General features: G+C 51.4%; 1 protein-coding gene across 1 annotated transcript in view; it reads left to right on the plus strand.

The window, feature by feature from the left end:
- Nucleotides 1-25,737, plus strand: part of ATG2A (autophagy related 2A) — a 40,004-nt gene extending 14,267 nt beyond the window's left edge. Inside the window, exons 14-42 of the mRNA XM_060269734.2 lie at nucleotides 1,783-1,947; nucleotides 2,061-2,298; nucleotides 2,874-2,976; nucleotides 3,166-3,328; nucleotides 3,687-3,829; nucleotides 4,703-4,866; nucleotides 5,127-5,281; nucleotides 5,897-6,047; nucleotides 6,315-6,508; nucleotides 7,629-7,709; nucleotides 8,088-8,194; nucleotides 8,948-9,040; nucleotides 10,169-10,239; nucleotides 10,441-10,517; nucleotides 11,404-11,574; nucleotides 12,987-13,113; nucleotides 13,992-14,203; nucleotides 14,479-14,708; nucleotides 15,885-16,020; nucleotides 17,111-17,317; nucleotides 18,309-18,410; nucleotides 20,188-20,272; nucleotides 20,671-20,806; nucleotides 21,596-21,668; nucleotides 22,290-22,372; nucleotides 22,680-22,801; nucleotides 23,395-23,549; nucleotides 23,972-24,127; nucleotides 25,093-25,737. Coding sequence (XP_060125717.2) covers nucleotides 1,783-1,947; nucleotides 2,061-2,298; nucleotides 2,874-2,976; nucleotides 3,166-3,328; nucleotides 3,687-3,829; nucleotides 4,703-4,866; nucleotides 5,127-5,281; nucleotides 5,897-6,047; nucleotides 6,315-6,508; nucleotides 7,629-7,709; nucleotides 8,088-8,194; nucleotides 8,948-9,040; nucleotides 10,169-10,239; nucleotides 10,441-10,517; nucleotides 11,404-11,574; nucleotides 12,987-13,113; nucleotides 13,992-14,203; nucleotides 14,479-14,708; nucleotides 15,885-16,020; nucleotides 17,111-17,317; nucleotides 18,309-18,410; nucleotides 20,188-20,272; nucleotides 20,671-20,806; nucleotides 21,596-21,668; nucleotides 22,290-22,372; nucleotides 22,680-22,801; nucleotides 23,395-23,549; nucleotides 23,972-24,127; nucleotides 25,093-25,329 — 4,137 coding nt within the window. The 3' untranslated portion in view covers nucleotides 25,330-25,737. The remainder of the gene's footprint in view (nucleotides 1-1,782; nucleotides 1,948-2,060; nucleotides 2,299-2,873; nucleotides 2,977-3,165; nucleotides 3,329-3,686; nucleotides 3,830-4,702; nucleotides 4,867-5,126; nucleotides 5,282-5,896; nucleotides 6,048-6,314; nucleotides 6,509-7,628; nucleotides 7,710-8,087; nucleotides 8,195-8,947; nucleotides 9,041-10,168; nucleotides 10,240-10,440; nucleotides 10,518-11,403; nucleotides 11,575-12,986; nucleotides 13,114-13,991; nucleotides 14,204-14,478; nucleotides 14,709-15,884; nucleotides 16,021-17,110; nucleotides 17,318-18,308; nucleotides 18,411-20,187; nucleotides 20,273-20,670; nucleotides 20,807-21,595; nucleotides 21,669-22,289; nucleotides 22,373-22,679; nucleotides 22,802-23,394; nucleotides 23,550-23,971; nucleotides 24,128-25,092) is intronic.
- Nucleotides 25,738-26,346: the final 609 nt, after the last annotated feature.

Raw genomic sequence — 26,346 nt, forward strand, 5'->3', positions numbered from 1 at the left:
CTATGGGATTCGACTTACAATTTTTTTCGACTTACAAATGTGTGTTCGGAACGCATTAAATTCGTAAGTAGAGGTACCACTGTAAACGAAGGAATAGGAAGAGAAGGGATATTTAATAGAGACATCAATACGGCTTGGAAGAAGACAATAGGCCCAAGAAAAACTGGGTTAGGAATTTGGAAAAAAATGGAACATGAAATGGATGCCATTATATTCAAGGTGGATGCCGTTAAAATATATGCAGAAGGGCCAAAGGGAACCCGGATGGTGGAAGAAATTAGAAGACCAGGGATTTTACAAATTGAAAGATTATTATTATTATTATTATTATTATTATATATTTGACGAACAAGGGAATTAATTACAAAAAAGCCCTTTTAGAAAAAATAGGAAAACAATTCTGGCTGAAAGTGGAAGGACTTTATGATTCAATAAAAGCAGGAAGAGCAGAGGAGACAATGAGGACAGGAATGAAAATAGAAAAGGTGTTAAACAAAAGACAAATAACAGAGAAAGGGATAGCAGGGCTGATATATAAACTGATGACAGGAGACAAAGACAGAATGACAAGGATAATCCAGCTCAAATGGGAGCAGGAAGGTACGATCCATTTTAAACACGGTACAAGAAATGATGAAGAATATAAACCATATTAAAATAGAAAAGTATAAGGAATTAAGTAGAAATTTTTTACTAAAATGGTATAGAACACCGGCACAAATGGCGTATATAGTGAAAGGGTTTAGCCCCAAATGCTGGCATTGCGGTCGTGAAAAAGGACTATACTCACACGTGGTGGGAATGCAATTTGGTTAAGGAATATTGGCAAAAGATCACAAAGGTAATTTCTGGATTATTCCAAATAAGCATAGAAATTAACAGGGACTTGCTATTTTCGGGAATACTGGGAAATAATACAGTAAAAAGTAATAACCAAGAGTTGTATACGATCATGATTCTAGCTGGAATGGCAGTTATTGCTCTAGGATGGAAAGAAAAAACTAAATGGAATATGGAAAAATGGAACGACTATGTTTTTGAATATGTACAATCAGAAATATTTGCACAGATAATGGTAGAGGATAGCTGGGAAAACAAATGCCAAAAAATAACAAATAAGTGGACATTTTACAGGAACTGGATAGAAAGGGGGGAAGCCAACCCGAATATACAAGCACGAATGAACAGACTGTGTACATGGCTAAAGATTTGAAGAAGGAAGGCCCGACTAGGGAAGAGGGTGGGAAGGGAGGGGGAAGGATTAGGGGGGGAAATGGACTTTGTTATGGAAGCTTCTGTTATGTAAACCTTTACAAGAACTATATGCAAAAATGTTATATTGTTATGCATTGTAGTTTGAAAATTAAATAAAATTCCAAAAGGAAAAGAAAAAAAAGAGCCATCCTCTCTGGGAAGGTCATTCCATAACTTGGGAGTCGTGGCAGAAAAAGGCATCTCCCTGGTTGGGAACTGCAGAAATCCTCTGCGTTTCATTTTGTTTCTGAAAAATACTTCCAGGAACGAGTTAACCTGGAGAAAATTAAAATGAAAGCTGGACAGAGCCAGGTCCCAAATCTAAACCAGCCTGTGGCTTTCCAGGTGTTTCTGAACTCCTGGCTTCCATTAGCCCCAGGCTGCAAAGACAATGAGGTGTTGTAGTCCGATGGGACCTAGAGAGCCTCAATGCAACCCTAAGACTTGGGCCAAACCTGGGTTAGCAGAGTTCTTGTTTTTGCCGGGGAGACACATGCAGCTTGCCAACTCTTGCCGCTGTGCTTCCAGAGCCGCCTTGCCAAGGTCCCTGCCAAGCAAACGGTGGAGCTGGTGGCTGAGCTGGATGACTTCTGCTCAGACGTGGACCTGGCGACGCTCGACCGCCTTTGCTCGCTGCTGTGCCGTGCCACGATGCCCTGCGCGCCAGCCTGGCCTTCTCCTGAGGCACACTTGGTAAGTAGGGGGGCGGAGCAGACTGAAAGACCACGACGCCCCCACCAGGAAGAGCCTCCTCTAATGGTTTTCTCTCCCCCCTCTTCCCCACCCCCCTCCTGGCTGGGCGCCAGGTAGATTCTCCCCCTGCTGCCAAGTGGCAGGCAAGTGTGCGACTGGCAGCGCCCAAGGCCACCCTGAGGCTGCAGTTCCCGATCCCAGACCTCCGCCCGTGGCCCGAGAGGCGGCCGTGGGCCCAGAAGGCTGTGCGGCCGGAGAGCCTGCGCCTGGACCTGGCCGGCGTGGAGCTGCGGGTGGAGCTCGGGCTGGCAGGCGTCACCCAGCTGGAAGTTGCCTTCAGTGACCTGCATGGTAAGGAGGCTGCTGCAGGGCCCCCGCTCCCTCCCTCCCTCCAAAAAGATCCCCATCAGATTTCTCCCCACAGCCGCCAAGTGGGCAAGGGCAGACATTGCCGGCATCTAAACATTGCCTGTATCTGGGCAAGTCAGAGGTGGGCACGCCCCCTGGTACAAGGTAGCATTTGTGTATGCAAGATTTCGCCTCCTAGGAATGCCCCTGTTGTGACGAAGGGGGGGGGCAACGCCCAAGTGCCTCTCCCACCCACTTCTTTGTCCAGCTGCAACACAACAACCCTGCCAGTGCTGCCAGCGGTGGGTCTTACTTGCCAGTAGTTGTTGCCGCCCCTCCCCCCACACTTACTGCTGCAGCTCAGACAGGAGGGGACCTGGGACGTGCCAAAGCAGTTAACGTTTCCTTGGTGGAAAGGTGGGATTTAAATTCAGTAAATAAATTCCAAGATCCATGCCCCAACAAGTCGTGAATGCAAGGAGTGGTGGTGGTTTGATGTGGTTTGGCTGCCAGCTTTGCCGTGGGTCTGAACTTTTCAGTGGGGATCTGAACGCTGATGCTGTTTGGGTGATTTGCAGGCACGTACGAAGGCGCCGAGAAGCTGACCGTGCCGTGCTTGCGGGTCGGCAAAGCCCCCGACCTGTCCGCCAAAGGGACGGGGAAGAAGTACTTCCTCCCCAAGTAAGTCTGGTTTCCGCGTGCAACCTCCCTTCGCTACAACAGCCACTGCAGCAGTCAGGGGTGGGCTTGGGTGCTGCCTTGGCGAGGGCATCCTGCTCTCTGTCCAGACGTCTTGGGTCTTTTTTGGGGGGGGAAGCACCCACAAAGGTCCTGGCCCCTCTCCCCAGCACTGTCCTCTCCCCCTGGCAGAATCGCGCTGACCCTCCGCCCTCGGGCCAGCGACACTCCCTGGGACTTGGCCCTGGCGAAGCCCGGAGAGATGGAGCTGTCGACGGCTGAGAGCCCCTGCGAGCTGAAGCAGCCAGAGCCTTCGCCCTTCTCCTCCAAGCGGACTATGTATGAGACGGAGGAGGTGAGAGGGTGAAGCAACCCACGAGCTGCTAATAACCTAAGGGAGGTCTGCTGGACCAGGCCAATGGCCCACCTAGTCTAGCACCCGCTTCTCACAGCCGCTAACCAGATGCCCCCAGGAGAAGCCCACAAGCAGGACCCAAGCGTAACTCTCCCTTCTTGTGGCTTCCAGCAACTGGGATCCGGAACCATTGCAGGTTTTGGCTGTGGAGGCAAAGCCCAGCCATCCTGGCTAGCAGCCATTGATTGCCTTCCTCTCCTCCATGTGGGTGGGAGTTTTGCAGCTCCGCTGTGTGACGTTGGCACCCAGCTTCCTGCCAGCTTTGAATCCAGCCTGCCCCTCCACCTTTCCCCTCTAGATGGTGATCCCTGGAGATCCCGAGGAGATGGCGGAATTCCAGAGCCAGACGCTGGAGGCCTCCCAGTATGCCCTGGAGGTGACCTTCCCCACCATGCACATCTTCCTCCCCAGTAAGGACTTCTACGAGAGCATCTACAACAGGTCAGAGTCCCATGCGCCTGGGTGTTCAGGGGTTGGGGTTGGGGGGGCAGCAGGAGCCCCTGAGCAAATTGGGCATGTCCTCCTCGAATCTCTTCTGCATAAGGGGAAAGGACAGAGTCCCAGTACTCAGAAAGCCGAATTTGTCCTTTCCATCGGGGGAATGGGAGGAATCCGCCTTAGACCAGGTCAGGACATTCGTCCATCTAGACCAGTATTGTCTGCTCTGACTGGCAGCATCTCTCCAGGGTCTTTCATATTTCATGACTGCTACCTGCTCACTGTTGTTGGGGATGCTGCCAGGGACTTAGCCCGCTTGCAAGACATCTGCTCTGCCATTGAGCTTGTGGCTCTTCCCTTGGTTCGAAACAATACCTCCCGGGCATCTCTCTCTCTACCCTGCATGACCATGATTGACACCATTCTCTAACCTTCTGAACTAGCTGGTGGGTTCTGCAGTCCCTGATATTAGATGCATCCTGCAGGGGTAGGGAGCCTGTGGTCATGACAACAGAAATGTAGCTCTTGATATCTTAGTCTTCCATGAACGTACAAACCTCTTTTAAAGCCATCCGAGTTGGTGGTCTTCACTGCCTCATGTGGGAGGGAGTTCCACAGTTTAACTCAACTTATTCACATAGTGTGGAGTTTCTTCTTTATTATGACTATATTTATTAAATTTGTATACAGCCCTTCACCAAAAGATCTCGGGGCTACCCTGCTGAGTTGATTGGCATCCAAGGCCATCCAGTGAGCTTCTTGGCCAAGAGGGGATTGAGCCCTGACCTCACCCAGGTCTTTGTCCAGCACTCTAACCACTACACCACACTGTCATGGGACAGGCTGTTCATGCTGAACCTTCTTTTCCTCTTCTAGGATCAATAATGATCTCCTGATGTTCGAGTCCTGCAGCCCACCCCCCACCCCCTCTGAGCTTCTGGGGGGTGCTGGGTCCACAACAAGCCCCTTTGTTGGAGAAGCACCCGCAGACACCCGCTGGCAGGAGAACTTCAAGATGTGCAAGTCGGCCTTTAAGCTGGGTGAGGGAGGGCACCCCCATGTCGGAGGGTGGGGGGTGGGAGGGAAGGGAGGAGGGTCTTAGTACACACCAGTTCCTTCGAGAGGCAAGACTGGGTCTCGGCCATCACCATCTTGCAACTTGGCCAAGCATGCTTTATGGGTCTGCCTGGACTTGGCGGAGGGGTGGGCAGCAGGAAGCAGGCTTTATTCTGGGCAGTGCAGAGGTTTTTTGGGTCTGTAAGAAAAATGCCTTCCCCGCCTTCCTCTTCTTGCTTTCCAGATTCAGACTCCGAAGAGGAGGATTCTCACTTCTACTCCGTGGATGAGGCAGCACAGCGGAAGAAGGGGGAGCAGAGGAGCCCCTTTCCCCAGAGTTGTGTCTCTGTTGTGCTCTCTGTGGGGAAGGGGCGGGTCACAGCTCTGTGCGATGCCAAGGTAAAGGGGGGGGGGTGGGAAGGGAAGAGAGGGAAGGTTACAGGCTGACCCTGTACATGTGACCCTGAGATGGGGGAGATGGGAGATGGGGGATATTTAATTTATCTGATGCTAGTTTAATTATAAAGCATTCATAAACCATTCAGCGTTTTAATAATCCCTAAGCAGTATGGGAAGCTTTCAACCTTGTACTGTGGCTAAATTTATAATACTGTAATAATAATAATAATAATAATAATAATAATAATAATAATAATAATAAATTTATTATTTATAGCCCGCCCATCTGTCTGGGCTTCCCTAGCCCCTCTGAGCGGCTTCCAACAGAAAAATAAAATAAAATAAAATAATTGATTAAACATTAAAAGCCTCCCTAAACAGGGCTGCCTTCAGATGTCTTCTTGCCAACCAGATTCCTGTAGGAAACGCTCGGGAAGGATTTGAGCACAAGAGCCCTCTCCCCTTCTGTGGCTTCCAGCAAGTGGAGTTGAGAAGCATTCCTGCCTCCAACCGCAGAGGCAGGGCATAGCCATCGTGGCTCCATGAATTCGTCTGTTCCTCTAAAGTCACCCAAGGGACTGTCACTCCCATCTCTCTCTCTCTCTGGCTGTGCAGGGCGAGGGGGGCAAGAAGCTGGAGGGATCTCACGGCGAGCTGGTCCTGGACGTGGAAAGTGGCAGTCTCTTCAGCGTCTCGCGGTACAAGGGTCGCAAGGACCTCGGCTACTTCTGCATTGAGGCAGAGAAAGTTGCACTTTATCACAAGGGTAGGGCTGTGGCCCCTGGGCTGCGGAGGGGGAATAGGGATGTGCCAGGGTCGGTGGGTACTTGTGGCTGGCTGTGCCCTGGCTGGGAGGGGTGGCGGCCACGTCAAATGGAGGTTAACCCCCTGTGATCCATCCCCGATAAGGCATAATTTCTCCTTGCCAAATAAGGAAGGAGTCAGGACTCTGCAGGGGGAGCTGCTCTTTGGAGGAGAAGGTTATAAACCTCTAGGAAATGTTAACCCAGGATGTCCTCTCTTGTCCTTGCAGCTGTGGTGGAGGACTACCTCATGGCGGAGCATCTGGAAATCTCCAACTTTTTGCCTCCGGAGGGGCTCCACCCCACCATCTATGCCTCCCAGGAGGGCCCCATCACCTGGCCCTTGGGGAGCAAGAAGGACGGGCCCCTGAAGATGCTCTCCCTGGCTATCCAGATCAACCTGGATTTGGAGAAGAACATCAAGGTACCATTGGATCCATCTTCCCCGCAGATCTGAAGGAGGGAAGGGGGAGCCCTTTGAGCTGTTGGTGGGACAATCTTTGGAACTTCCTCTTCCAAACCTAACCGGGGGGGGGGGGGGAGATGTGTTTTCTTTTATTGCTGCCCCATCCTTCAGGGCCAGCAGCTTGCAAGGTGATAGGTAGGACCACGCTGAGCCAATAAAGGCGGTCGAATCAGAGGAAATGGCTCTGCCTGGTGCCATTTATTTGTTAAATTGATAGGCCACGTCGTAGCATAAAGCCACCAAAGTGGTGTACGCAGCAAAAAACACAAGCTCCAAGAATCGATTCATTGAACTCTGAAACGCATGACCTCAAGCCACACAAGAGCCGTATTTTCATGAGCTGTTCTTTCACAGCTTGCGTAACTTTCAGATAGCACAGAGGCTGAGCCCATGGGTCCCAATTCTTAAACCCTACCCCACCACTGCCTAATATGGGTCTTCTCAGTGGGGGGGGGGCTCCCCCATTCATGGAATGCTGTCCCCAGGGAGGCATGCCTGGCACCGTCACTATGTTTTTAGGGCTAAAACATTCTCCTTCCAGGCTTTTGGATCTGCATTTTTGTGGGGTGGAGTCATATTATTTATTAAAATATTTATATGCAACCATATCTCTCATATATATGTGGTTTTGAAACAATAAAACCATAAAACCATGGGAAAGTAAAAAAAAAAAACTTTTGAGTTGGATCCGCTAATATTTATTTGTATTACTGGTGTATTTTAGGTAGTTTTATTCTATTTCTGTTTTTTGCCCTTGGCCTTTTGGTTTTGGTTTTTTTTAAAAAAAGTTGCTTTGAGTTCTCTCTTCTGAAAAACAACATCTAATAAATATTAATAATAATTTAAACTGGGGGGGGGAGGGGTAGTGAGGTCGGGACATCCCAGATGAGCTGCTTCAGTAATTCCAACGTTGCCCAGGTTGCTCTCTCATCCTCCTCCCGTACCTGGTAAGGGTGTTGTGCAATGGGCTCCTCCCACTGAGAAAAAATTGGAGGCAAAGTGTGCCTTTTAAGGTGGTGCGGCTGCATGTCTGAACGTGGCCTGAGACCCCCCCCCCTTTCTTCCTCGTCCGTTTCAGGAGTTCCTGGTGACGCTGCGCCTCGAAGGGGCAACCATGCGGCATCACATGGCCCTGACCCACCAGAGCTGGTACACGCAGGTGAGGTCTGCCCCCCTGCCCCCCCCCAAGGGCTGTCTACTCCAGGCATCCCCAAACTGTGGCCCTCCAGATGTTTTGGCCTACAACTCCCATGATCCCTAGCTAACAGGACCAGTGGTCAGGGATGATGGGATATGTAGTCCAAAACATCTGGAGGGCCGAAGTTTGGGGGTGCCTGGTCTAGTCTACGTAGAGAGCCGGGTCGTGCAGCGCGAGGGGTTCAGCACGATTCTTGGCCCAAAGCAGTTCCATACTTCGCGTGATGGGGAAGGGGGTGTCCTCTGGGTCTCTGCTGCCATAGCGGGCTGTCAGTGTCGACCGGTCTCATGCCAAGGGTGCGTGTCCCCGAAATCTGACTGTGCTCATCTGTCCCCTCAGTTGATTGACTTCCTGGATGTTCTGGATGACCCCATCCTGGGCTTTGCGCCCCCGACGGTCATCACAGTGCTGCACACCCACCTGTTCAGCTGTGCTGTGGATTACAGGTATTTATTGGGACACCGGAGGCTGCCTTCTCTGCCAGCTCAGACCATCGGTCCATTGAGCTCATTATGGCCAACACGGTGCCCCGGAAACCTTCCCTCGGTGCCCATGAAGCCTCAGAGCCCCCTACCCTGTCACTGCCTCCTTGGTCACGAGGGAGTAAGGATGACGAAGGTCTTCCCACCCCCACCCCCCCTTGAACAAGTACAGTGGTGCCTCGCTAGACGAACTTAATTCGTTCCACGGGTCTTTTCTTATAACGAAAAATTCATCTAGCGAATCCCGTAGGAATCCCGTAGGAATGCAATTAATGCCCATAGGAACGCATTAATTGAATTCCAATGCATTCCTATGGGAAGACGCGATTCGCTAGACGAATTTTTCGTAAAACGAATTCGTCTAGCGAGGCAACCTCCGCTCGAAAAATCCTTTCGTTAAGCGGAAATTTCGTTAAACAGGGCATTCGTTAAGCGAGGCACCACTGTACATAGAGCTGAAGGAGGAAGTGGGGAAGAGTGGCACTCTTTCCCACTTCCTCTTTCAGCTCTACGTGGGTTCTTCAAGGCTCAGATTAATTCTACTGGGTCCAAGTTTGTCCCAGATCCCTTGCAGAAGTATGTGCAGCATCTTTCTGTGACCAGAGGAGGCAGCCTCTTCCTGCTACCCACAGAGGTTCAGGTGACTTGGGGTGGGAGGACGGCAGTCGCTGTCCAACACCCCCGGTACACCCCTGAGTCCTGTCTTCTCCCCTGCAGGCCTCTCTACTTGCCAATCCGGGTCCTCATCACAGCCGAGACCTTCACCCTCTCCAGCAACATCATTGTGGACACGTCCGTCTTCCTCCTCCGGTGGGTCTCAACCTTCTACCCTGCTCCTTCCTTGAGTCCTTTCGCTTGCACAGAGTGGAGACCTTGAGGCCAGCTGGTTGCAGCCTATGTGACGCACTGGAGGGGGGGAGGTCTAGGGCCAAGACAGCTGCTATGATTGCCAATACTTGGAACTTAATTACTTGCTCCTCACCCCCAAGAGCACAAGGTAGTTTGTCTGCTTCTCTCCACCCCCCCTCTTGACCTATTTTATGAGGTCAGTTGGGGCAACAGACGGTGAGTGGCTTAAAGCCACACAGTCCCTTCTGCGGCTGCCTAGCAGTTTTTGAGCTGTTTAATTAAGACGCAGGTGGCATTGTGGGTTAAACCACAGAGCCTAGGGCTTGTCGATCAGAAGGTCGGCGGTTCGAATCCCTGTGACGGGGTGAGCTCCCGTTGCTCAGTCCCAGCTCCTGCCAACCTAGCAGTTCGAAAGCACGTCAAAGTGCAAGTAGATAAATAGGGACCGCTACAGCGGGAAGGTAAACGGCGTTTCCGTGTGCTGCTCTGGTTCGCCAGAAGCAGCTTTGTCATGCTGGCCACATGACCTGGAAGCTGTACGCCGGCTCCCTCGGCCAATAATGCGAGATGAGCGCGCAACCCCAGAGTCAGTCACGACTGGACCTAATGGTCAGGGGTCCCTTTACCTTTACCTAATACACAACAACCCTGTGAGGTAGGATATATCCCACCCCTGTTCCAAGGGTTTCTCCTTCTATTGTGTCCTCCTAACGTATCTGCGAGGGAGGTGAGGCTGGGAGACTGGCCCAAAGCCACCCAGTAAGTCGGGGATTTCACCCCTGGGTCCCCCCAGCCTTCAGCAGCATTTCTCACCACTGGGGATGATGAGAGTTAGTTATAGCCCCCACAACAGCATCTAGAGGGCCTTACCACCACCCCTGAGCGCTCAGAGATAGCTGTGGGCAAAGCCTCTTCCTTGGTTGGCGCAACTCGCTGGCAAAGTGGGAGTGGGCGCTGCAGATCAGGTGCCTTCCGCCTTTGGAACACCCCCCGTTTCTGCAGGCACAGCGTAAGCAGCTCTTGGCTCCTCTTGACCTGTTCCCCCCCCCCCCAGGATGCTGCTAACCAGCTGCCCTGTTCTCCCCACAGGTTCATTTTGGACGACTCGGCCCTTTACCTCTCAAACAAATGCGACACAGAGATGGGCGACCTGAGGAGAGGTAACGTTGCCAGGCTTTGGCTCTCACCTACATAAGAACATGAAGGAGGGGAGCCTGCTGGATCAGGCCCAGGGCCATCTAGTTCAGCATCCTCACCTTTACCTGGAGAGGTGCCAGTGGTCAAATCTGGGACCTTCTGCAGGCAGAGCAGCTTCTCTGACGCTGGAAAGTAATGTTCCTCTCTCTATCTCCCGGTCTCAGATTATGTTTGCGTTGTGGATGTGGACCTTCTGGAGCTGGTGATCACCACGTTCAAGGGAGCCACGACAGGGAAGCTGGTGAGTTCCAAGAGGCCTTTATGGGGGACGCGAGGAGCCACCTTCCAAGGAGGGTTTGCGTCTCTAAAGTTGCTTGCTTTCTGTGGAACTCCCTTCCGTGGGGAGCAGAAGTCCTGACTCATCAGGGCTGGGAAAGGGGCTGATGGGAACAACGTCTTCCATCTCCTTTTGAGACGTGGGCAAAAATAACCTAAGACGAGCTTCCTGGATCAGGCCTCTTGTCATAGACTCATAGAGTTGGAAGGGACCCCCAAAGGTCATCCAGTCCAACCCCCTGCAATGCAGGGATCTTAGCTAAAGCATCCCTGACGGTTGGCCACCCAACCTCTGCTTAAAAAATTTGCAAGGAAGGAGAGTCCACCGCCTCCCCAGGGAGTCCGTTCCACTGTGGAACAGCTCTGACTGTCAGAAAGTTCTTCCAGATGTTTAGTCGGAAATCTCCTTCCTTGTAACTTGAAGCCCCTTGTTCGAGTTCTACCCTCCAGAGCATTGTTCTCTCAGTGGCTGCCCATATGCTTGTGGGAAAGCAAGCACAAGGATCCGAGCAGAAGCACCCTCTCCTCTCCTGTGGTATTATTCAGAAGCATTCCTGCCTCTAACCATGGAGCAAAACCACCCTGGCTAGTTGCCATCAGTGGCCTCGTCTTCCTTAACAATAGCTTCCTCCTCCATGAACATTTAATACACGTACCACATTTTATCATATTAGATGGCCAGGCAGAGCACAGCTGCTGTGGCCAGCAGCCATCGATAGCCCATGAATTTCTCCAATCCTCGTTTTAAACATGCAGACTGGTGGCCAGCAGGAAGACATCTGTCTGGGGTGATTTCTTTTCTTTCTTTTTTTAACACACACACACACTCTCTCTCTCCTGCTTTGGTGCAGACTCGCCCTCTGTTTGAGCTCCGCTGCTCCAACAATGTGGTCCATGTGCACACCTGCGCAGATTCCTGTGCGGCCCTCGCCAACCTCATCCAGTACGTGGTGAACAATGGGGACTTGCACCCCCCGCCCCACCACGACAGCCCCACAGAAATCGCCGGCCAGAAGGTGCAGGTGAGTGCCAAGTGGGCGTGGGGGTGTGTGGGGGGCAGTTGAAATGGGGCCTGGGGTTGCTGCCACCTCCAACCGTAAGCTTATGTTTTTAGTTTTTATTTGGACCATTTATATACCGCTCGTAGTTAAACGAAAGCCTTTAAAGCAGTTTAGAAGATAGGTTAAAACATCTTAAATAAACAGCAAATGACAAAACGAAAAGGAGAGTATTTCTACGTTCCATAAAACTTAACTGTAAGGGTGACTCCCTACAGGGAGCCAGCCCCCACCATCCTGACGTCCACCTCGCCAAGCACAGGGAGCAGCAGTGGGTCTGAAGCAGCCAGGGGGGAGGGGGGAGACTCGGAGGGAGAGAGAAACCAGCGTGCGGAACAATGGGAAAGCTCGGGGCGGAGAGATGCGGGCAAGGGCTCAGGGATGCTGGAGAGCCTGCCACTACCCTGACAGGGAGGAGACAGAGGGCATTGCTCCTTCCGGCACAAGAGTTAAGTAGAGCACCGCGACGCAGGTCAAGGGGGAGGCGTTTTGGGGTGCCCCGACTACTTTGCTAGCGTAAGAACAGACGTACGCCATTGCCGGATTCTGATTCGGAATGAGAGGTCATGTTTTATAAGCTATCTCTGCGCTGTAAATACCTTGCACAATAAAAGTCTATAAAGACAAACTGGACTCAAGCGGAGTTACTCTAGAGTAGCCACGACGACCCTCTGACATTAACTAAATAGAGTATCCTCGTCAGTATCAGAAAAAAACATTGCCACATAAAAATCAGCTGCGAAAAAATGGACTAAATCCAAGCATCCCCTAAAAGTTCAGGAAGCAAAATAATTAAAAACGGAAATGAGCTAAAAAGTATAAATTTCACTTTTTAAAAAACCAACAAAACACCTGATTCACAATGAAGCAAAAGAAAATCAACTCATTCTTCCCCACCACCATACATCAACCAATCATCCCATTAAATGAATCAATCTAATAAAATGCCTAGCTCCCTATTCAGTAATTTGCACAACTTACAGCTAAAAATGCAGATGAAGCGGCTAGTGAGACTTGAAAGCAACCCCCCCCTCAGTTTTTCAGAGTGATATTGGTACCCTTATTTTGACTCTGGCATATATTATAGAGTTAATTAAAAGCGCGAGCAGGATTTTGTTTTGAAACAGGCGGCCGCGGATGATAAAGGATTAAAGATTAATGATAAAATGTTACGTCGCGCAGCAGGAAAGGGAGGGAACGGAAGAAGGGTGGGAAGTCGACTTTGTATAAAATTGGAGGTCCACTGGAATTCAATTTGTTTAAAAGTTTTGAAACTTAATGCAAATTCATTGGTGAGCAGCCCCCCCTCAGATGGGCGCCCTGCTCTCGCCCTTGCTGCTTCCAGGGCGCTCACGCCCTCTTCTGTGCCCTGCTAGTTGTCTGAGAGCCCGGCGTCGCTGCCGTCGTGCCCGCCTGCTGAGACTGCAGCAATCAACCAGCAAGACCTCACAGACGCCCTCATTGACACGGAGCGCAGCCTCCAGGAACTGGCCGGAGAGATGGGTAAGGAGGAGCAAACAGGAGGGGGGAGGGTGCAGAAGGGGACGCTTGGATTTCCCTGGATGCTGCTGGGTAGCGATTCTTCACCAAGCATTGAGGCAAGATATGGCAGGGTGATGATCAGCTGGGACCAGGGGTGTGGAGCAACAGCTCTCTCCATCTTCCTAGCAAGCAAGCAGCAGGAGCAGCGTCACAGTTCCAGCCAGGCAAAAGCAGGCGAGGGGTTGGGTGGTGCAAGGTAGACAAGGGCCAAGTAGAGAGGCCAGGAGGCAGGGGGTTGGACTAGATGACCCTCAGGACCCTTCCAATGATTCTTCCTGTGATTCTATGATTCTGCCTTCAGGCCTGAGGTTCCCAGTCTGGTAGTAACAATTATTATCAGCAAATGAGCCTTTTTGAGGGTTTTTTTAAAAAATGAATTTTATTAGCAGTTGGAGAAGGATTTCTCCAACTGACAATGATTATCATCAAATATCTTTTTTTTATCAAAATGAAAACATTGATCTATATAAAAAGACAAGGAAAGAAGAAAAAAAGAGAATGAGAGAGAGAGAGTAGGAATAAAGTGGGAAAGGGAAGAAAAAACAGGAAATAATGAAAGAAAGAAAAAAGGAAAAAATAGTTGAGAAAATAAAGAACTTCCGGTTCTTCATCTGTCAGCTATGTATAAACTCATCCACTCTAATATAACCCCTGACAAAACCATCCACTCTAACATGCGACAAGTTTTCTTGTCTTGTGTCCTGAGAGAATGCTTCCCCTTGATCCCACCTCTAGCTGCGCCTTTTGCATCCTTCCTGCTGGTCCTCCCTGGCAGCGGAGGGTGGCTCAGAGCTGAATGGGACTTGCCCCGCTTAATATAACCTTTCCCCCTTTCCCAGGTGACTCCGGGCTCAGGCGGCAGCCGTCCCCGGTTTCTGTCTACCTGTTCCCTGGGGAGAACGGAGCCATGGGCAAGGCAGGAAAGACCCCGGCCCCACCACCTGCCCCCGTCGGGGAGGGGCTGGACTTCAGCCCTTCGGAGGACAGCGAGGGCGAGAGCGAAGCCACAGACGACTTCTGCATCCTGGATGCCCCAGGCACCGGAATCCCGGTAAGGACCGGCCCTTCTGCAAGCCTCAGGCCATCCGCTGTCTCTGGAGCCAAGTCTTTATTTCTGTGGATTTGGCAAAGCAAGGGCCCTTGCCGAACCACCTCTCTGAAGGCAGCGATAGCTTCCAGCTTGGATGGCTTTTAAGAGGCGCTATTGATGGCTTATTTTAAGAGGCGCTATCCGGGGCTGGATGCTCCTAAATACCAGTTTCTGGGAACTATGTGCTCTGATCCTGCCTCTATGTGCTCTGATCCTGCCTCCTCCTCTCTCCGCAGCCCCGAGACGGGGAGCCGGTGGTGACGAAGCTCTTGGAAGGCCCCGTTCGCATCCAGGAGGGGCACTTTTCCCGCCCCCTGGGGAGCACAGACCTCCTGAAGGCCCCCTCGCGCTTCCCGGTCCCCGAGAGCCGGGTGATGATGCGGGAGATCTCGGTGGTCTGGCATCTCTATGGCGGGAGGGACTTTGGGCTGGGGCGCTCTGCCTCGGGCCACGCCCACTCACCCAGGTGAGCCGCTCGCCCTCAGCTGCCTACCTGTTGCTCTGCCACCTGTTTTTTTAAAAAATTAATCCCCCCCGAAGGTCCTCCTGGTTCGCAAGGAGACCATCCTTAAAGCTTGAAGAGGATGTCCTGTTCGGGCTCCAGGGTAGGTCTTCTTGTGAGCCAGAGGGGCTTTGTGGAAGTCTCCTTGCCTAACAGCCGACATGCGGGGAAGTGCAGCAGCCGTCACTCCCTCCCTGCATGTCAGCGGTGCAAGGCCCGCTGCCCTTCTGGCTTGCGAGGAGACCCTCCCTAGAGCCCAAAGAGGACATCCTCTTTGGACTTTGGGGAGGGGTCTCCTTGCAAGACACTAGGACTCTCCAGGGTCTTCCCAATACACACAATTTCAGTTACACGCACAGAGGCCCCCTGTATAAATGGGGAGTTGCCTGTGCCAGTTTCTGGAAACCAGTTCTCAGTTCAGTTTTATTACAGCAAAAGCCAGCAATACAAAGTACCAAAATTTCAAACAAAAAATCAGCAATAACATCACCAGAAGCAGAACAGTTACACTAAAGGAATTTGCAATGTATTATTCAATAGAAGAGATTTACGTTTCTTAATAGCTAAAGTGCAGAATTTGGCCACATCATATGATACTAGACTTGAGGAATCTTCCAGAAGGAATTTTTGTAAGATTTCGGAGGAGAATTCCAAATAAGGGTATAATTGTAAGGGTATAAATTTTGATAAAAGGGGTAAAATAAGTCGAGCTCGTTCTTCACTATATAATTCACAAAATAAAAGGATGTGAGTGACAGATTCTACCTTATGAATTGGTACCCACATTAATTTGCCGTACAGCACAGCTGAGGGCATTGCCTCAAAACGGGCTCTAGAAAAGGCCCATTGATAGGCTTTGTTAGTGATGTTAGATAAGTAAGGGGCAGCTGCAAAATTAGGCCACGATTTTAGACATCTGCAATTCTGTTTCTGGAAACCAAAAGGAGGGAGAGTTTTCTTGTGCTTGCCGGTTTCCCGTTGATGCATCTAGTTGGCCATTTATGAGAACAGGATTCTGGACTGGGCCATTTGCCATCCGCCCAGCAGGCTTTTCTAGTCTGTTCTTATGGCTGGCGGGGCGGAGGAGCAAGTCTCATCCGTTGACTTTAACAAGCTCTCGCTCCCCATCTCCTTCTCCAGGACGAAGCCGTCTCTTTCCAGTGCCCGCTCGTCCCCGTCCCGATCCTCTGTCACCAACCGGCCCCAGAACACCTGGCGGGCTCAGGGGGGCACCAGCCGCATCCATGACCTGTTGATGGAGATCCAGCTGACAAAGGTGAGAGCTGGTGGCTCAGGATGGGGGCCTTACTCGCTGCTCAAGGGGCTCCTTCGCGTTTTAAATGGGTTCACCAGGCACCTTCATTATATATATATATTTAGGTGAAAGCGTTCCTCTTCAACCAGGCCTTTGGCTGATTAGACAGTCTTTTAAATGTGCCTGTAGGAAGGGGTGGGTTATTGTTCTGCTGTTTCGTTTTAATTACTTGCATGTTTCTTCTCCTGTATTTTATTCCGTGAACCACCCTGAGGTTTTAGGATGAAAATAAAATAAAATAAAAATTTCTCCAGAAAGGCCCTTGTGAGAACGGCTGTCCTTACAAGGCAGGGAATCGCTCTGTTGGTTGGTGGGTGGGATGCAAGAGATCTGAAAGGAAAGAGGTTTGGAAACACCGGGGCATCGGTGGGGGGGGGAGTGCTGGGCTAGGACTACAATATGTACCAAAAAACCCCACTTGGTGACCCTGGGTCATTCTTAGTCTCTTGGCCTGGCCTACCTCTTAGGGTTGTTTGTGAGAAGAAAAGTGGGGGGGGGCAGCATACACCACCCTGAGCTTCCTTTGAGGACAGGTGAATGAATCAAAACAGTGGGGGAAAGGAAAAGCCTCCCCTGGAAGGGTGCACACAAACAGGCAGAAGCTGGAAATTATCCGGAATAAGAAAATGAAACTAACATGCAAGTTGGAGAGGAGAACAAACGATTTAAAATTATTGCAACCTCACTTGTCGTTCCTTGATATAATTTTGTTTTATCTGTAACCAGGTGTTGGTAAAGGGGAATAGCTGAGGGATGAGGAATTTGCTTTTTTTTAAAAAAAAAAAGATGTCAATTACGGATAAATCTGTAAAATAAACAGCATGTAAAAGTGGATTCCAAAAAATTGGAATAAACCTGAGAGAGGGGGAAGCCGGTATTAATTTTAATTTGGTTTCAATGTGTTACAAATTTGAAAATGAATAAAAATTAATTGGCAAACAACAACAACAACAACAACAACAACAACAACAACAACAACAACAGTGTGTGTGTGGGGGAAGTGGGACAAAATGGTGACCTCACCTGCCCTCACCTCTCCCCTCCTCTCCAGGTGAGTTTCCAGCATGAAACTTACCCCAGCAGCAGCAGCGGCACATCTGAGAAACCCTCCGTGGAGTTGGAAGAGCAGCCCGTGGCCAGACAGGTCTTCATTGTCCAGGAGCTGGAGATCCGAGACCGCCTGGCCTCCTCTCAGATCAACAAGTTCCTCTACCTGTACAGCAGCGAGTGCATGCCACGCCGAGCCCACTCCAACATGGTACGGGGGGCAGCAGCAGCAGGAGGAGCTGAGAGCAGGTGGGGGGTTGTGGGTTGCGTTGCTGGTGAGCACCAAGGAGCAGACCTCTCCCCTGGCTCTTGGCTGTCTCCGTCTCTCCTTGGACTGGAAAAGTCTAGAAGATGATCCCCTTTCCTGTACGCTTATTTTTTTTGGGGGGGGGGGCCTTCAGTACTAGATTACTGCAGTGCGCTTGATGTGGGGACATCCCTTGCTCTCGATCCGGAAGCTGAAGTCAGTGCAGAATGCTGCAGCGCGGTTGCTGACAGGAATGAGGCCTTCTCAGCATATATATCACCCCTGGGCGGAGTGATCTTCCATTTGCCAGTTTGCTGCTGGACCCGGGTTCAAGGTGTTGCTATTAATATAGATAGAAAGCCCTTAACAACTTGGGACTATTTTGCTTGCAAGATGGGCTTAATGCCCTTTCGACCGCTTCGAGCTGCAGAACTAGCATTGCTTCAGGTGCCACATAATACCCCTTCTGCATTTGTAAGAAATTGATCTTTCGGTGTGGTACTTTGGAACTCCCTGCCTGTTGTTGTCATCAGGCAGGCACCTTCACAGTACTCCCGCTAAAGACATTTTGGATTAGACAACTCTGTCCGGATACGTAGAATGTTGACGTGTGCCTTAACCTGATTTTAGTTTATTTTTGATCCCTCTCCGAATGTTTTAATTATCTGTTTATCAGCAATTTCATTGTTCTTTTTGTAAACAGCTTTGAGGGTGTGTGTGTCCCCCCCCCCCTTACAACAACCAGCGGTATATAAATGTTGCAGAATAAATAAACCCGCCTGGATCTTGGAGGCCTGATGAGACTCTGGTAGTTCAGCCTGGCCTGGAGTCTGAGAGTGAAACAGTCTTGTGGGTAGGGGGATTTGGTGCTGCTGAAGCTCAGCCTCTGGAAAGCTCCACCGTCTTCTGTCACTGGAGGCCATCGCAAGACTGACCCCCCCCTCTTTCTTCACAGCTCACCATCAAAGCCCTGCATGTCTGCCCTGAGTCTGGTCTGGGGGGTCCTGAGTGCTGTCTTCGTGTCTCCTTGATGCCACTCAGGCTCAACATTGACCAGGTGAGGAGGGTGGGGTTGGGGTTAGGTGCTCTGTAGGGGACGGTGGGGGGGGCGCTTTGTTTGGGAGCACCCCTGCGCTCGGAGCTCCCTGCCCTCCCACAAGAGAAGGATATGCATAGCCAAAACGGCTGCCTGTGGCTGTGGCTCGGATGCCTGGCTTGGTCCTAGCATCATAGAATTTGTAGAGTTGGAAAGGGATCGTCTAGTCGAGCCGCTTGCAATGCAGGAATCTTTTGCCCAATGTGGGGCCCGAACCCACAGCCCCGAGATTAAAGGTCTCATGCTCCACCAACTGAGCTGTTTTGTTTTTTAAAACATGAATTTAGTAAGTTTTCAAACACAGCAGCATGCAAACAGTAAAGAAATAAGAAACTGTGACTGTGTGGAGCACATTATTGCAGTAGAATAAAACGAACAGATGCTTCAGGACAGACGTTGTAATAAAATAGATTCTGCAAAGGGACCTTTTCGAAGCATCACATATCGATACGGCAGAGGCATGCATTGTTGGGGGGCCTAATAAAGTGTATAAACTGAAACCGTACAACATCAAAATGGTTTTGTTCTGTAACCCCCCTCAAATCCCTCTGGTGATGGGTAAAATGCTCAGACAAGGCCATGCACCACACCTCTAAAAGCACCCATCCCTAGAGGTGTCCAATGTCTGGTGACTTTGAGCGTAGTGGTTTCCTTTCGGGATGGGAGGGGTGGACCTGGCAAGACCAAGCAAGGTGGATTCCTCCTCTTCTCCCTCCCAGTTTGCCCAAACTGGAGATGTCTGCGCTGGAGCTTCCGAGGGTGATAATAGTAACTGCTAGATTTATTGTATGCCTGCTATGAAAATAGAAGTAGCACAGGATGGAAATACACAGGGATCAAAACAAATTTGGATTGCTGGTTCTAAATGTGTTTTGATGCATTTTAATTATTGTTAGTTTCTATTCCTTTGCATTTTTTATTATTATTCCCAAATGTTGTAAGCCACCTTGAATCCCAGGTTGAGAGAAAGGCGGGATAGAAATACTAAATTATAATCAATCAATATACTTTATTCGACCGATAGTCAGAAACAAAAAAACATTTCTCAATACAAAGATAAACATACAAAACTGAAGGCATCAGAGGGGTACATAAAAATATAAAAATATAAAACTGAAGGCATCAGAGGGATACATAAATGGGGTATGACCACGCTACTAAACCTCCTACAGATAACCCACATCAAGACATTCGATTATACGTTTCCGACACTTGAGCGCCAGGAAGAGGAATTTAGCCACTGAGAAGGTTATTTTCCCAGTGGGCTTGTTTAGCAAATATGCTGCCTGCCGTTCTCTTGGTCGGGAACTAAACTGAGATAAATACGGGTCTATAAGATATTGCCTTAAATCATTATAAAAGGGACAACTCAGTAGAATGTGTTCTGTGGATTCTACCTCACCCAAGGCACAATGGCACATTCTCTGACCGTATGGGACTCCTCCAAATCTTCCCCTCAAAACCGCCGAATCAAGGACATTCAGTCTAGCCGCAGTAATTAGTCTGCGGTATTCCACGTAGTGGATATCCGCCAGGTAACGGGCTGGTGCAGACCGATACACCTGCTCCCCTAAAAACATCCCAGATTTCACGCGGGCTATGTCCTCCTGTCTGGCGATATCCCCCAATCTGTGAGGGCGATCTGGCTGCGACATCTGTCACCCCATTGATCGCCAGGGTTGATACTAAATAATAATAATTATTATTGGTTCCTGCTTTCTCCTTGCTTTTGCTCCAGGATGCCTTGTTCTTCCTCAAGGACTTCTTCACCAGTGTGGCTGCCAGCATTAACCCCGTCGTGCCCTGCGAGGCTGGCTCGGAAGGTGAGTGTCTGGCTTCCCAGGAGGATCTTCCTTTCCCTAGAGGAGGAGGAAGGCTTCCCCAGTTCTGCACCACCCTCCTCACCATGGCTGCTTGTTGGCCATGCTTGTTGGGGGCTGATGGGGGTTGTAGTTCAACAACATCTAGAGCAGGCATAGGCAACCTTGGCTCTCCCATGATCCCTGACCACTGGCCTTGTTAGCTAGGGATCATGGGAGTTGTAGTTCCAAAACATCTGGAGAGCCAAGGTTGCCTATGCCTGATCTAGAGTGTCACAGGGATGGCAGAGGCTGCCTAGAGGAACCCCCAGAGGTGCCCCTCTTCTCTCTCTCTCTCTCTCTCTCTCTCTCTCTCTCTCTCTCTCTCTCATATTGCCCAATGCTGCTCTTCCACACCATAGGTCGCACAGAGTCCTTGGGGAAAGAGCCTGAGGGAGCGGAGGGGGAGATGACAGCCTCAATGGAGACCACGGCCAGCGAAAACAGCTCCTTGTCCAACGCCTCCTCTTCCTCCTCCGACCAGCCCATTTACTTCCGGTACAAGCGCTTGACGTGGGGAGCCTGAAAGGATGGGGCGTGTGGATGTTGGGGGCAGCAGGGGCAACCTGCAGAGTTTTAGTGGGGAATTCTATCAATTGCTATATTTGCATCCTACTTTTCCTCCAAGGAGCTCAAGGCAGCATTTATGGCTCCCCTGCTCCACATTTTCTTTCTGCCCCACAACAGCCCTGTGAGGTAGGTTAGGCTGAGAGGCAGTGACCCGTCTCAAGGCTCATGTGATCCCTGTGGGGATTTGAATCCTGGTCTCCCAGGTTGTGATCTGACACTGACCACTACGCCACACTTCCCCTGCAGAATTTATAATGCGTATGAGAAATGGGAGCTGCAAGAGTCATCGCCCAGCTTGTTGTAGGAGGGTGTGTGTTCTGTAGAAGGGAGGAGGAGGATGCTAGCCATCCCAGCTATGCCTGCCTCCACAGCTGGAGACAAACAAATGCTTCTAAATAACATTGATTAGAAACCACAGGAGGGCAGAGGTCTTGCTTGAAGATTTCCCAGAGGCATCTGGCTGGCTCCGGTGAGAAAGGGATGATGGACTAGATGGGCTGTTGGCCTGATCCAGCAGGGTGGACTTAGGTGCTTATGGAACCTCCAGGCCCAGGGGCAGTCTATCTAGCTTTCTAGGTTCTTAGATGTACACGGCCATTGTGAGAACAGGACGCTGGAGTAGATGGGCCACTGGAGTGGTAGCCGGCACTGCTGCCAGCATTTCCCCACCACAAGGGAAAAAGCATCTCCCCTTCTCCTTGGCTTCTCCCTCTTCAGAGAGTTCCGGTTCACGTCCGAAGTGCCCATCTGGCTGGACTACCAGGGAAAGCATGTGACCGTGGACCAAGTGGTGAGTAGCAGAGTCCGCAGGAGCCCCCCTCCCTCCCCAGGCCTGGGGAACTTTCTTGTCTGCTATGAGTGACCCCTTTGCAGAGCTGCTGCTCAGTCTCTCTCCACCTTCCAGACATTCATTCCAGCTGGTGTTGCTTTTGCGACAGGACAGCTCAAGGGGGCTGCGTTTTAGGGTCTTGGCATAGGGTCCCCACCAGGCTGCCTCTTTCTTCCCTCTAAAGCCTGGCCCTTGTGCCCAGGAATGGATGGGGGTGGGGAGAGAGATCAATCCAGGCTTTCCCAAACTCGGGTCTCCAGCTGTTTTTGGACTACAACTCCATCCTTAGCTAGTCAGGGATGATGGGAATTGTAGTCCAAAACATCTGGAGACCCAAAGGCCGAGGGTGGGGAAGGGGAGTGCCTGTCCGGAGGAGGCAGCGGGGTCGCTGAGTCAGTGTCCACCCTTCTTAGGAAGAACTTTCTGGTGGTTAAGAGTTCTTTGATAGTGGAGAGGACTCCCTTGGGAGGAGGTGGACTCTCCTTCCCCTGAGGCTTTCAATTCCTGCACTGCAGAGGGTTGGCCTAGATGACCTGCAGGGTCCCTTCCCACTCTACAAAAATTCTCTCCATTCCTCCTTAGGGCACCTTTGCCGGCATCCTCATCGGCCTGGCGCAGCTCAACTGCTCTGAGCTCAAGCTCAAGAGGCTCTGCTGTCGACATGGGTAAGGAGCCACCTTTGGCCTTTTTACGTTGGCTGGGTGGGGTGTGTCAGTGGAGAGGAGGGCAAGGAGGGGCTCTAAACCCCCCAGCATCTTGGTGGTGCGTAGTAAGAAGCCAGTATCTGAATGGAGGCAGCCCCATTTATCCATTGCCAAGATGGGCTGAAAAGCCGCAGGTGCTTCCACATCCCGCTGCCTGAGACACATCTGCCGGCAGCCCCTCCCCACGGCTTCACTGGCCTGGGGGGCCGGATCTGGTGGGCCTTGCCCTTTTGGGCCCCCCTGACCTCCTGCTTCTCCGCCTCCTCAGGCTACTGGGCGTGGAGAAGGTGGTGAGCTACGCCCTGACCGAGTGGCTGACGGACATCCGCAAGAACCAGCTGCCGGGCATCCTGGGAGGCGTGGGGCCTATGCACTCCGTGGTGCAGCTCTGTAAGTCCGGCGGGAGGAGGAGATTGCCCAGGGATGTGTCGGGGGTTGGAAGGCTTCCTGCCTACCTACATATACAAACAGGAGGGTAGTTATGAGGAGGACTAGATGGAGCCTCCAGGCCCAGGCACAGTCTACCTCTGAACACCCAACTGCTGGGGAGAGCGAGCTGTTGCCTTGCCATCCCTGCATGTGGGTTTCCCATTGGGGAGGAGTGTGCACCCAGTTGGCCATGGTGGAAAGCAGCATGCTGGACCAGGTAAGTCCCCCTTTGGCCTGATCCAGCAGCACAGTTAATAGTAGTAGTAGTAGTAGTAATAATAATAATAATAATTCAATTTATCAAAAGATCTCAGGGAGATGTTCAACTTTAGAAACACATTACAAAACATCAATGGAAAAACATAGCAAAAAGCATACAGACAGAGACAGCCTAATAATAATAATAATAATAACAGTCCTCTCTCTCCACACTTTTACAGGCCATAGATTATTGAATAGCCATAGACCTGGGTAAAGAGGAATGGTTTTGCCTGACATGCAACAGTGCTTCCCTTGCATTTGCCCTCTCCTCTCTCTCTCTCTTTCTCTCCCAGTCCACGGCCTCCGTGACCTCTTCTGGCTGCCCATCGAGCAGTACCGCAAGGACGGGCGGATCATCCGGGGCCTGCAGCGTGGGGCAGCCTCCTTTGGCACTTCAACCGCGTCCGCAGCCCTCGAGCTCAGCAACCGCCTGGTGCAGGCCATCCAGGTTTGGGCTGTGTGGTCTGAGACGGGCAAGGGTGGTCTGCAAGGGGTGGCAGCTGCCCTTGATCTTCTCCGGCCCTTAGCGATGAGGAGGGTATCGTAGGACTGTAGAGTTGGGAGGGTTTCCCAAGGGGCCATCTAGTCCAACCCCTTAAACCACAGCTCCATTTCACTGTCAAACAGCTCTTGCCTTCAGAAAGTTCCTCCGAAAGTTTAGTCGGAATCTCCTTCCTTGCCGTTAGAAGCTGTTCGCTCGGTTCCTGCTCTCCAAAGCAGCAGAGAGCAAGCCTGCTTCATCTCCCATGCGACAGCCCTTCAGCTGTTTGAAGGCATTGTGGAGGGAGGGCTAGTCCCCGCAAGGGCAACGGGGGTTTCTCAGAACCGCCTCTCCTTCCTGGTTTGCCATCCCTTCTCTCCCCCTTGCAGGCCACAGCGGAGACCGTCTACGACATCCTGTCCCCTACCGCCCCCCCAATGACCCGCACCCTCCTGGACAAGAAGCACACACGCAAGCTGAGGCGCGGCCAGCAACCTGCCGACCTGCGTGAAGGCGTGGCCAAGGCCTATGACACTGTGCGAGAGGTAAGGCCTAGAGCCATCCAGGTTGGGGGCCATCCCTGCCTCCTGTGGGAGTGAGTTTCATAGGTTAACTCTGCGCTGTGTGAAGAAGCGCTTCCTTTTATCTGCCCTGAATCTTCCAAAATCCAGGGCTGGGCTGGCTCCCTTGAGCTGCTTTTGGGTTAGTTTCCTTGGGGCCTTTTCCCTTTCTGCACATGATGGGGTCCTTCTGGGCAAGCAAGTGCTCCCTCTGGTTTTCCAGCAGCCCCATTTTGGCTCCATCGCTTTCGGCACTCACTGTCTGAGTTCGCTATTAGCAGAATATCATTACTATTTGTTTACGCCACCCCCTATATATATATATATATATATATATATATATATATATATATATATATATGTGTGTGTGTGTGTGTGTGTGTGTGTGTGTACAACAGAAGCTTACATAAAATTCAACTAGGAAAACATGTTGCCTTGTAAATTAATGATCTTTATATATTTGAAAAGGAATGATACTTCCAGCCAGGGTTTCCCCAACTTGGGTATCCAACAGTTTTTGGACTACAACTCCCATCATCCATAGCTAGCAGGCCAAGTGGGTCAGGGATGATGGGAACTGTAGTCCAATAACAGCCGGAGACCCAAGTTGGAGAAACCCTGATTACAGCCCTCTGGCAGACCCTGATGCATGCTCTCTCTCCCCATCCTTCTCTCCTCCTCCTCTACACCAGTGTGGTGTGGTGGTTAAAAGCGGTAGACTCATAATCTGGTGAACGGGGTTCGCTTCCCCGCTCCTCCACATGCAGCTGCTGGGTGACCTTGGGCTAGTCACACTTCTCTGAAGTCTCTCAGCCCCACTCACCTCACAGAGTGTTTGTTGTGGGGGAGGAAGGGAAAGGAGATCGTTAGCCGCTTTGAGACTCCTTCGGGTAGTGATAAAGCAGGATATCAAATCCAAACTACTCCTCCTCTTCTTCTTCTTCCTCCAGGGTGTCATCGACACAGCCCAGGCCATCTGCGACGTGGCAACCCGTGGCCACGAACAGAAAGGAATCACTGGGGCGGTGGGAGGCGTCCTGCGGCAGATCCCTCCCACTGTGGTCAAGCCCCTCATCGTGGCTTCGGAAGCCACCTCCAACCTCCTGGGCGGTATGCGCAACCAGATCAAGCCCGACGCCCGGAAGGAGGAGTCCCTGAAGTGGCGCTCAGAAGAGGCTCAGGACTGACCGGGCGCCGCCACTGCTGCCTTCCATTGACCCGGGCTCAAAAGCGGGGCTGTTCCTCTTTATCTACCCCGTTGAGGACATTGGCAGGGCCACAGAAAGGACGCAGCCTCCCGCTTTGCCAGCCTTGCCACCCGCAGAAGGACCACGTGGTGGGGAAGAGCTTCTGCTTGGCGGGATTGGCGCGCTCTCCAGCAGCACGCCTGGCATCACAAGGGTGGTGCCACCTCCTCTTGCCTCGCCCTTGTTTTTGTACTTGTCAGGAGTATAGCTTCTGCCATCCATTTGGTGCATGAGCTGCAGGCTGCAACTTGTCTCTCTTTCTCGGTCTCTCTCTGTCTCCCTCTCTCTCTGGGGTTATTGGGAGAGAAGGAAGGTTGGCTGAACATTAAAGGACGTGACTTGTTTTCAGCTCCTGCTTCTGTAGACATTGGGTAAGGGGGTGAAGTGTCCTTTTCTTGGCCCTGCTTTCCCCTGTCAGAAAGTGTTTTGATGTGCTGTACTGATCAGGGGCGCGACTCCTTTCAGATACAGAAGCAGCAAGAGACGCAGGCACCCATGTTTTTTTGGGGGGGGCTGGTGTGTGTGTGTGTGGGGAGAACAACGCTGGCTGCCACAACCACACAATTCAGTTTCATTCTGACCAGCAGCGAAGCAAAAAGTTCTGCACAAGCTTTTTGGGCACCCCAGAACGTCTTTCCTTCAGCCTGGATGTTGCAAAAGCCAGAGATACTTCCACAATAAAGGAGGACTGGAGGGCTGAGCCCAGATTGCGTGCTGTGCTGGGGTGGGGGCAGGGGTGTCACAATAGGGGAGCGGGAGGGGGGCGCCCCGGGCTCCACTCTGTGGGGGGGCAGCACGGCGCTCCCTCGCTACTGTGGCAGCGGCGTGACCGCCATTGCGGAGGCCCCGATGTTTCTGGCCTTGCCCCTCGCTTCTTCCTGGTGAGGCAGAGGCAAGGGGCGGGTCAGAGAGCCGCTGACGCCCCGCCTCCACCTGAGTAGGAAGAAGACAAAGTGC

The sequence above is a fragment of the Zootoca vivipara genome, chromosome 16 (assembly GCF_965207765.1).
Source record: "Zootoca vivipara chromosome 16, rZooViv2.hap1.1, whole genome shotgun sequence".
In the NCBI taxonomy this organism is placed as follows: Eukaryota; Metazoa; Chordata; class Lepidosauria; order Squamata; family Lacertidae; genus Zootoca; species Zootoca vivipara.